This window comes from Nicotiana tomentosiformis, chromosome 11, assembly GCF_000390325.3.
Source record: "Nicotiana tomentosiformis chromosome 11, ASM39032v3, whole genome shotgun sequence".
Taxonomy (NCBI): domain Eukaryota; kingdom Viridiplantae; phylum Streptophyta; class Magnoliopsida; order Solanales; family Solanaceae; genus Nicotiana; species Nicotiana tomentosiformis.
The window spans coordinates 95,789,499-95,800,974 of NC_090822.1; the positions used below are offsets into that span (position 1 = coordinate 95,789,499).

At 34.9% G+C, this 11,476-nt stretch overlaps 2 protein-coding genes across 2 annotated transcripts; both read left to right on the forward strand.

Moving 5' to 3' along the window:
• The first annotated feature begins 100 nt into the window (after nucleotides 1-100).
• LOC104108320 (glucan endo-1,3-beta-glucosidase 14-like) lies at nucleotides 101-2,395 on the forward strand. The gene is made up of 3 exons (XM_009617327.4): nucleotides 101-311; nucleotides 681-1,699; nucleotides 2,108-2,395. Exons 1-3 carry the CDS (start codon nucleotides 215-217, stop codon nucleotides 2,195-2,197), a joined length of 1,206 nt encoding a protein of 401 aa, XP_009615622.1. The 5' UTR covers nucleotides 101-214; the 3' UTR covers nucleotides 2,198-2,395.
• Nucleotides 2,396-4,949: 2,554 nt separating this feature from the next.
• On the forward strand, nucleotides 4,950-6,038 carry LOC138901882 (uncharacterized mitochondrial protein AtMg00300-like). The gene is made up of 2 exons (XM_070189679.1): nucleotides 4,950-5,430; nucleotides 5,914-6,038. The coding sequence occupies exons 1-2, from the start codon at nucleotides 4,950-4,952 to the stop codon at nucleotides 6,036-6,038; spliced, it is 606 nt and encodes a 201-aa protein (XP_070045780.1).
• The last annotated feature ends 5,438 nt before the right edge of the window (nucleotides 6,039-11,476 follow it).

Consider the following 11,476-nt stretch of genomic DNA (forward strand, 5'->3'; position numbering starts at 1 on the left):
AAGTTGCCTTGCCATGACAATTCGTCTTTAACCTAAGGTTTGGAATCTTTGTTTGGTTTTGTGTATGAGCTATGTCATGGCCCTAAGAGGAAGCATTGTATCCCAAATACTAAAGAGGTTGCCCAATTTTGCTGCCAATTCTATGTTACTACTAATACTACAAACCTATCAAATGGACAATTAATATTAGCCATTAAGCATCTATATTCTACCAATGGAATGTATTTCTTCTTCACTAATTATTGTTAATCCTTTCAAGATTATGGCCTCTTCTTCCTTCATCTTCCTTTGGTTCATTCTTCTCTTTAATGGTAGGTCTATACTCTTGAGTTCGTCATGGGTTTTATTTAATTAAGACGTTTTGTTATTTTAGCTTGGTTCTTGCATGTTGTTAGTTCTTTAATTAGTGATAGCTAACAGTTTATGGTAAGAAAAAACGTTTGACTCTTGAAATTTGAACTGCATCACATAAATTCGGACAGAGCCAACATAACTTTTAGTACTTTTTATTTTATATTTTTGGATGAATAATATAATATTGGTTTGAAATGAGTTTAAAACATGATCAATTTATATATAGTTGACACCTAACTTATTGCGGTTGAGGCATAATCTGACTTACTGTTATTGTAACGTCAACAGTGTCATATGTTAATTTCTTTTTTCTTGTTGTTGGACAGCTTCAATATCATATGCATTCACAGGCACATATGGGGTAAACTATGGAAGAGTATCAGACAATATCCCATCACCCGAAGACGTCGTAAAACTTCTCAGGACAAACAAGATAAAAAATATCAGAATCTACGACGCAGATCACAGAGTTCTGAACGCTTTCAAAGGTTCAGGGATCGAAATTAACGTATGTCTTCCCAATGAATTACTTAAAGATATAAGCGTGAACGAAGCTCTAGCTCTGGAATGGATAAAATTGAACGTTCAACCGTTCCTTCCCGATACCTCAATCCGAGGTATCGCGATTGGAAATGAGATACTAGGTGGTGATATAGAAATATCAGAAGCTCTAGTCCCTGCTTGTAAAAATGTGTACCGTGCACTAAAAAGGTTGCATTTAGCAGATTTAATTGAAGTTTCAAGCCCACATTCTGAGGCAGTTTTTAACAGCACTTATCCACCTTCAGCTGGTGCATTTAAAGAAAGTCTCATGCCATATTTAGGACCACTTTTGCACTTTTTTAACCAAATTGGATCACCTTTTTACATTAATGCATATCCATTTTTGGCCTACAAATTTGATCCTATTACAATTAATGTTAACTATGCACTATTCCAACCAAATACTGGAATTGATGATCCAAAGACAAACTTGCATTATGACAACATGTTTGATGCTATGGTTGATGCATCTTATGTTGCCTTAGAGAAACTTGGGTACAAGAAAATGCCGGTTATAGTGTCCGAGACAGGTTGGGCGTCCAAAGGGGATGACAATGAAGCGGGTGCAAATGTTAAGAATGCCAAAACTTATAATTTTAATTTGCATAAAAGGTTGATGTTGAAGAAAGGTACGCCTTATAGGCCAAAAATGGTGGTCAAAGGTTATGTGTTTGCATTGTTTAATGAAAATTTGAAACCTGGGCCAACCTCTGAGAGAAATTTTGGATTGTTCAATCATGATGGAAGTATTGCTTATGATATTGGATTTAAAGGACTTGTGCCTTCTTCTGCATCCTCAAAGGTATGTTTTCTTTACATGATTAATCCATTGTCACTTTCAAAATGTAATTATTATTTTTTCTTTATGTATTGGTATCCGAAGCAACTGGCGCGACTCATTGGAGTTGCGTCACATAGGGCTAAATAAAGGGATAACGCTCCCTAAAAGGAGTTTCTCCATTCTAAAAATTCGAGTCTGAGATGTCTGATCATTAAGAGTGGAGGAATCTCATTTATCCCGCTGTACTCTTTGGCGGTCAGCCAAAATAATTGTTACCTTTATGTCAATATGGTTGTTCTAATTATTTAACCAAACTCAAACATAAATTCTGGTTATCAAATTAGTAGGAAAAGTTGAAAGCTAAAAGTACAAGTTTTTAACTTTATTTTTCTCTATCATTATATATTGATTTGTTTTTTGTTTTGTCAGGACTCTATACTACGAGGGAGGTATTTGAGTTCCAAATCGTTACTTCTTGTGGCATGTGCGACAATTCTGCTTCTGTTCACAGAACTATGACCTAACAACATCTGAGAATGGTACCACTGCCTCCACACATATTCTTAGTCGTTATTTGAAAGTATTGGAAGAAATTGTAGTCACGAATTTGTATAAATAGTTTTCAGTTAATTCAATTTGCCATTCATCACTAGTACCTGTTGATTGATGATTGGATGTCAATATATATATTTTTTGGCCACTTAATGGCTAATCACATATTGCGATTGCCAATTTTTATAGTTTAATGGTATTGATGATGATATCTTTGGCATAATATATGTTCGCTTGAAACCGGTCAATTGATTTTTTGACTCTTTAGAAACTTATTTTTAGTTTAATGATTCTATTTTTTTTTTTTATACATGAGAGATTTACTTTTACACGTAAGAGATCTGTCTTTTACATATAAGAGATCTAAGAAGGTCATTTTCTTAAATTCAAAATTATAAAAGCACATGATGTACAAATAGCACGCTTGAAACTCGCGTTTTCTTCCTAGTAATTAAGCCTTCGTTTTACAAATTCTTCAAATGTTGATGATAGAAAATTGAATTTTGATTGTTCCTCATTGTAACAAGTTGAATGAACAAGAATTTCTATATCAAGCACATATCATGCAACTTTTTACCCAAATAGAACTAACGTGGAAATATAAAGTAAATTGTAAGGAAACTTTAAGATGGGTAAGTTGTAGGTTTATTGGTATAGAAATCAAAAAACAAATTTTATACCATAAAAGCTAGTATGACGCAAAGTTGAGTATTGAACTTCGCCAACGTTTATATCGACAACCCCTTAACTTGATATTATTTTCATTTAAACCCCTTAGTTTTGGATTTTACATATTGAACAAATCATGTTGTCGAAAATGTACTTATTAAATACAGATTTGTTAACATGGAAAAAACTATGTCTTGTCAGTTGTCACTGTATCGAATGCGTAAAATTAAGGGTTAGGTTACGTACATCTAAGTCCATTCTAAATTTTTAGCTTGAACAACTATTGTTCTTTTTGTTTAATTTTTTAATTAACCATAATTGAATAGGAAGGGTAACTGGTTTTTAACTCTGGTTCGAGGTATGATTTTTACCACTTTTTAAGACATCTTTAAATTAACCATAATCTCGTTATGCGTTCACATGGATTCATGCAAAGCTTTCCATTTGTAATCTATTATTTTCTCTTTTGAGCTTTGTAATATGGCCAAATTTTCATGACATTTGCCATGACATAATATCCATTATAACAATTTTGTGGTTCATGACATTTGCCACGACATAATAACAAATTTGTGGATCATGACATTTGCCATGATATAATATCCATTATTAGGCCAAGGATTTCTTGCTATAAATAGAGGTGTTTCTCCTCATTTGTAAACACACAAATTCAAGAGCTTTTCACTCTTGCCTTTCTTTCTCCTCCTTTATTTCATTATAGAGTATTTTGTAAGAGAGTGAGTGTTGGGAAACACTTGTGTGAACCCTTTCTTTGGAGTGATCTTGTGAGATTATTCTCTTGGAGTATTTGGTAATTAGAGTATTTACTCTAATTTTGTACTCTCTTTTGTACTCTTGTTGGTATAGTGAAATTACTTCTCTCCACTTGTGGATGTAGGTCACCTTGACCGAACCACGTTAAATTTGTGTCTTATTTATCTTCTTTAATTGTCGTTATTATCAACTTGCATTGTCTTTGTTATTATCATTATAACGTTGTTTGGCTAAATTTCGCACTACCCGATTTTCCGATCCTAACAAATTGGTATCAGAGCCAGATCTAACCGGGTTAGTTTAAAAAGCTAAAATGACTCTAACAAAGTCTTACGTTGAGAAATTTGACCGAAGTGCAAACTTCGGAATGTGGCAATTAAAGATGAAAGCTATCCTAATTCAGGATGGCCTAGATTTGGCACTGCAAGGAAAGGAGAAGATGCCGGATAAAATGACGGACGAGGAGTTTGCCGTCATAGACAAAAAGGCAAAAGCAAGTATTATTTTAAATCTTTCAAATGGGATTTTGCGTGAAGTTGCAGCAGAAAGCTCAGCCAAAGGCATATGAGAAAAGCTTAAAACCCTATATATGAAAAGAACAGTATAAATTAGGCTTTACCTAAAGCAAAAACTCTACACTTTTCGTATGGCTGAAAGTACCTTTATACTTATACATCTTGATACTTTTGATTCTCTTCTTATGGATTTAAGTAACATAGATGCTGAAATCAAAGATGGGGATCAAGCTGTGTTATTGCTTGTTTCCTTACCCCAGTCGTTTAAACATATAAGAGATCCTATGCTTTATAGAAAGGGTAATATCTCTTATAAAGATATCAAATCTATTTTGAAATCAAAAGAACAAATAGATAGAGATATTACTGGGAAAACTAGTGGGAACCAAGGGGAATGCTTATTCATAAGAGGTAGATCCAATAAGAAAGATTCAAGTAGTGAGAAACCTAAATCAAGGTCAAAATCCAGATACAGAAATGTCATGTGCAAATATTGTCATAAGAAAGGTCACATTATTTCTGAATGCTTTAAATTGAAAAATAAAGAAAAGCATACAGAAAACAAAAATGAGCACAAAAATACTAACACTGCCGAAGCAAGAGTAGCTGCTGATGAGACTGAGGGAACTATTTTTTTAGCAACTAATAATAGTTTCAAATCGAACAATGAGTAGATTTTAGATTCGGGTTGTTCTTATCATATGTGTCCTAGTCGGGATTTATTTACCACATATGAATCTATTGGAGGTGGAGTTATCTTGATGGGCAACAATGCTGCCTGCAAAGTTATTGGAGAAGGTACAATCCGAATCAAAATGCACGATGGTGTGGTGAGAACTCTCACCGATGTTAGATATGTTCCTGACTTGAAGAAAAATTCCATCTCTTTGGGCACTCTAGAATCTCTTGGGTGCAAGTACACAAGTGAAGATGGAGTTTTGAAAATTTCTCATGGTGCTCTTGTGATCATGAAAGCACGCAGATCTGGTACGTTGTATACTCTTTTGGGATTTACTGTTACAGGTACTACTGCAGTTTCAATATCAGATAAATCAGATTCTGACATTATCAAATTGTGGCATATGCGATTGGGGCATATGAGTGAAAAAGGTCTTTCCATCCTCAGCAAAAGAGGTCTCTTATGTGGCCAAAGTACAAAAAATATAGAGTTTTGTGAACATTGTGTGTTCGGAAAGCAGAAAAGAGTCAGCTTCAAATCTCCAGCGATTCATAGAACAAAAGGTACTTTGGATTACATTCATTCAGATCTTTGGGGTCCTTCACGTACCCCATCAAAAGGTAGTGCCAGGTATATGTTAACTTTCATTGACGATTATTCAAGAAAAGTTTGGGTTTATTTCCTGAAAAATAAAAGTGATGTTTTCTTAAATTTCAAACAATGGAAAGTTTTGATTGAGAAGCAAACAGGAAAACAGGTTAAGCGGCTTAGAACAGATAATGGCTTGAAATTTTGTAATGATGAATTCAACGAATTTTGCAAGAATAAAGGAATTGCTCGACATCGTACTGTGAGAATGACACCTCAGCAAAATAGTGTGGCAGAAAGGATGAATAGAACTCTTTTGGAAAGGGATCGTTGCATGATTTCAAATGCTGGGTTGACAAACGCCTTTTGGAAAGAAGCTATCTCTACAGCTTATTATATTGTCAACTGAGCTCCTTCTGCACCTTTGAACTTTAAGACTCCAAAGGAAATGTGGTCAGGTACTCCTGCTAATTATTCTGATTTAAACATATTTGGTTGCCCTGCATACATGCATGTAAATGATGAAAAATTAGAGCCAAAGGCTAAAAAGCATATTTTCCTTGGGTATGCATCTGGGGTGTAAGGATACCGACTATGGTATCCTGATCCCACGATACCAAAATTTATAATTAGCAGAAATGTAACCTTTGATGAATCCTCTATGTTACATTCTAGAAAAGAGTCTTCTAGTTCTTGTAATACAGATAAAGGAAAGAGTACACAGAACCAGGTGGAGATTGAGATTGACATTCCTTCTGAGCCAAGCTCATCAACTTTGGAACAAAATACAGTTGAAACTCCTGAAGTTGAGACATAAGCTGAAATTCCTGAAGTTGAGACTCCTGAAGTTGAACCAGAAGAAGAGGAGTATTCTATAGCCAAACATAGACCAAGAAGATAAGGTAAACAACCATTAAGGTTTGGAGATTATGTTGCATTTGCTTTTTCAGTTGCACAGGAAACTGAAGAAATTGGAGAACCATCAAAATATTCAGAAGCAGTTTCTGGTGCTGACTCAGCTAAGTGGCTGATTGCAATGAATGAAGAAATTGAGTCTCTCCACAAGAATGGTACTTGGTATCTTGTGAAGCCGCCATCAGGAAAAAGAATTATTGGTTGCAAATGGGTCTTCAAGAAAAAGGATGGTATTCCAGGGGTTGAAGATGCAAGGTATAAGGCACGATTAGTTACAAAGGGCTATAGTCAGGTACAAGGAGTTGATTTTAATGATATTTTCTCACCTGTTGTTAAACATAGCTCTATTCGTATCTTGCTTGCCTTCGTTGCCATGTATGATTTGGAATTAGAACAACTTGATGTTAAGACAACTTTCTTACATGGCGAACTTGAGGAACAAATATACATGCATCAACCCGAAGGATTTGAAATTGAAGGAAAAAAAGATCATGTTTGCTTGTTGAAGAAATCCTTGTACGGATTAAAGCAGTCTCTAAGACAATGGTATAAAAGGTTTGATTCCTTTATGTTGGGTCATAGTTATTCGAGGAGCATGTATGATAGTTATGTTTACTTCCGGAAGTTAAATGATGGTTCATTTGTGTACCTATTATTATATGTTGATGACATACTCATTGCTGCTAAGGATTTAACAGAAATTCACAATTTTAAAAGTCAGCTGAAAAGTGAATTTGAGATGAAAGATTTGGGAGCAGCTAAGAAAATCCTTGGCATGGAGATCAAAAGAGATCGAAAACCAACAGGCTATTTCTGACCCAGAAGAAGTACTTGGAGAAAGTCTTGGAGAGGTTTGGCATGAAAGATGCTAAACCAGTTAGTACCCCTCTTGCTGCTCATTTTAAGTTATCAGCTGCTCAGTCCCCGTAGTCAGAGGAAGAATGTACATGGAACAGGTTCCTTATTCCACTGCAGTCGGCAGTATTATGTATGCAATGGTTTATACACGTTCAGACATTTCACAAGTAGTGAGCGTGGTAAGTCGGTATATGGCTTGCCCTGGTAAAGCACATTGGCAGGCTGTGAAATGGATTCTCAGATACTTGCGAGGTTCTTCAAATACACGTTTGGAGTTTGGGATAAATACTAACACTTTGGTTGGTTTTGTAGACTCAGATTATGCAGGTGATCTTGACAAAAGAAGATCACTGACATGCTATGTATTTTGCATTGGTGGTTGCGCTATTGATTGGAAAGATACATTACAACATGTAGTAGCTTTATCTACTACCAAAGCAGAATATATGGTAGTGACCGAGGCAATCAAAGAAGCCTTATGGTTGAAGGGTCTATTTGCGGAACTCAATTCACACCAAGGCGGTCTTACCATTTTCTGTGATAGTCAAAGTGCCATTCACTTGACTAAAGATCATATGTATCATGAGAGGACAAAGCACATTGATATAAAGTATCATTTCATCCGAGAAACCATTGCTGAAGGAAAAGTCTCTGTTCAGAAGGTCAACACTAGAGACAATCCTGCTGACATATTCACAAAACCTCTTCCAGTGTCTAAATTCAAGCTTTGCCTGAACTTGATTGGTATTTATGAAGAATGATTTTGCCCATTCGGATTTTTGCGGAGAAGGTGGAAAAAATTTATTATATATAAGCCGAAATTAGGCCAAGGTGAAGATTTGTAATATGACCAAATTTTCATGACATTTGCCATGACATAATATCCATTATAGCAAATTTGTGGTTCATGACATTTGCCATGACATAATAACAAATTTGTGGATCATGACATTTTTTATGACATAATATCCATTATTAGGCCAAGGATTTCTTGCTATAAATAGAGGAGTTTTTCCTCATTTGTAAACACACCAATTCAAGAGCTTTTCACTCTTGTCTTTCTTTCTCCTCCTTTATTTCATTATAGAGTATTTTATAAGAGAGTGAGTGTTGGAAAACACTTGTATGAACCCTTTCTTTGGAGTGATCTTGTGAGGTTATTCTCTTGGGGTATTTGGTAATTAGAGTATTTACTCTAATTTTGTACTCTCTTTTGTACTCTTGTTGGTATAGTGAAATTGCTTCTCTCCGCTTGTGGACGTAGGTCACCTTGACCGAACCACGTTAAATTTGTGTCTTATTTATCTTCTTTAATTGCCGTTATTATCAACTTGTATTGTCTTTGTTATTATCATTATAACGTTGTTTGGCTAAATTCTGCACTACCCAATTTTTCGATCCTAACAAGCTTTTTCTTGTCTTCTTTCTGTAATTAGAGTGTCACAAATAATGTAAAATTTTCTTTAACCACAAAAAAAATAATAAAACAAAGTAAAGTTAAGCAAGGTTTTTGTTTTCCTAACCCTCTAGAGCAATCTTATGATATAAACATTTGCTTATAATTAGTCGCTACTATTTATTACTAAAATCATCAACATGGAACTGTACTCCACCATCAAACTTTTTGCCCAAAGTAATGAGATATTAGTTTCGATTTTGAAGAGTAATGAGATATTAGTTTCGATTTTGAAGCTAAGTGTTAAAGAGTGTAAAATAATAGGTAGAAGTATTGTTATACATGCATATGTTAGGTGACACAGCATAGGAACATGATATAAGCCTTATACGCGAGTACATTATTTTAAAGTTCAGATATCAGTACTCTCCAATTATTTTATGGAAAATGACCATGACTATGAGAAAATAAGTATCTCTGTCAAAGCTTGTTAAATTACTTAGATTATAAAAATTGTTGGGGCGTTATTTTCAAATCAGTACCAATTGTTTGATAATTCTTAAAAGGCTAAATAAAAATTAAGAAAAATACTTATACTGCTTTCAGGAAAGCTAAATTCATTTAGTTTTCCAGGGAATCAAATCTTAATTAGCTGACGTATTATAATACCAATCCGCCTTCAAAACCAACCGAGAATAAAATCAAAAGAGAAGATTGATTTGAGATAGCTAAAGTATTATTTATGGACTTCATGCAACTTGTTTTCACTCGAATTTTTAGCGGTTAGAAGGTTTTCTACTTCTTTGTCCTTTGACTCTGATCACAGACAACGAGTCTAAGATTATATATATATATATATTTTGATACCAAGATATATTAGAAAAAGACTATACCTTGATAGATATTGAAACAGATTTATATAATTTTAAAACAGGGATAGAAAGAATAGGAATAATAAAAAAATAAAAGGATTTAGAAGATATAATAAAAATATTAGATGAAATAGAGATAATAGGAGAAATTTTTTTAAAACACCGGGAAAATAATAAAATCATGTATAAACTAGACATAATAAATCCAGAATATATAATCAAGACAGGCTCAATAGAAGCTACAAATCAAGATTTAGAAGATTTTAAAATTCAAATTAAAAAACTTATGAATTTAGGTGTAATAAGGAGATCTACTTCTAAACATAGATCGGCTGCTTTTATGGTAAGAAATCACAGTGAAATAATAAGAGGAAAGGCAAGAATGGTAATAAATTATAAAAGACTTAATGATAATATTAAAACAGACGGATATAAATTACCTGATAAAACAGAGTTAATCAATAGAATACAAGAAAAAAAGATATTTAGCAAATTCGATTATAAATCTGGATATTGGCAAGTAAAAATACATGAAGAAAGTATAGAATGGATATTATTCACTTGCCCTGAAGAACATTTCGATTGGTTGGTAATGCCATTTGAATTAAAGACAGATCCACCTATTTTCCAAAGAAAAATGGATAGCATATTTTCAGAATATAAAAGATTTATTTTAGTATATGTAGATGACATATTAGTATTTAGTAAAGATATAAAAGAACATTTAGGACATCTACAATGTAACGACCTGACCGGTCGTTTCGAAAGTCATAGCCCCGTTTCCCCCTATTTCTGCTTCTTTATGTGTTATTTAGCTGTATTGTGTTATACCGGGTTAGTTGGTTCGGGTTCGAAGTGGTTTCGGAGTGGAATGAGACACTTAGTCTCTTATTTAGAACCTTAAGTTGAAAAAGTCAATCGGACATTGACTTATATGTAAACGACCTTGGATTTGAATTTTGATGGTTCCGTTAGCTCCGTTAGGTGATTTTGAACTTAGGAGTGCGTCCAGAATGTGATTTGGAGGTCCGTGGTAGAATTAGGCTTGAATTGGCGAAATTGAAAATTTGGCGATTTCTGTCGGCAGTGAAAAATTTGATATCAGAGTCAGAATGGTATTCCGGAAGTTGGAGTAGGTTCGTAGTATCACTTGTGACGTGTGTGCAAAATTTGAGGTCATTCGGACGTGGTTTGGTAGGTTTCGGCATCGGTTGTGGAATTTGGAAGTTTAGAAGTTCTTACGCTTGAATCCGAGGGTAATTTGGCATTTTGATGTTGTTTTGAGTGATTCGAAGGTTAGACTAAGTCATATGAGATTTTAGGATTGGTTGGTATGTTTGGTTGAGGTCCCGGGGGCCTCGGGTGAGTTTCGGATGGTTAACGGATAGTTTTTAGACTTTGAAAAATGGCTGATCTGTTGGTATGAACTTTCTGGTTTCCTTATACGCGATCGCGTAAGCTTATTTGGGGACAGAGGCGAGTTGTTCTATGCGATCGCAGGGTTTGGGACGCGACCGCGTGCGTGTGTGAAGTTGTGCTTCACGAACGCGTGGACAGTGCCGCGTTTGCGTAGAGGTATCGAGCTGGTGAAGAAGCGAGGTGATTGCTCTACGCGATCGCGTGAGTTAGGATGCGATCGCGTAGGTTTGGGAAGCAATGATACGCGTTCGGGTGGGAGATTCCGCGTTCGCATAGAGTAAATATGTGGAGCAGCCTGTTTGTGCTTCGCGATCGCGATTAAGGAAATCTGGGAAGCAGTGTTAGATTCCAAAATCGAGGGTTTGAACCCATTTTTCATATTTTGAGTTAGAAACCACGGATTTAGGCGATTTTTGAAGGGATTTTGAGGGAGTTGATTGGGGTAAGTGTTTCTCACTTGATTTTGGTTAAATTCCATGATTATGCCTTTAACTTCATCCTCTAATTTGTGATTTGGAGAGAAAACTTGGGAAAAATGAGGAAGAATTCTTGAGTTGGATT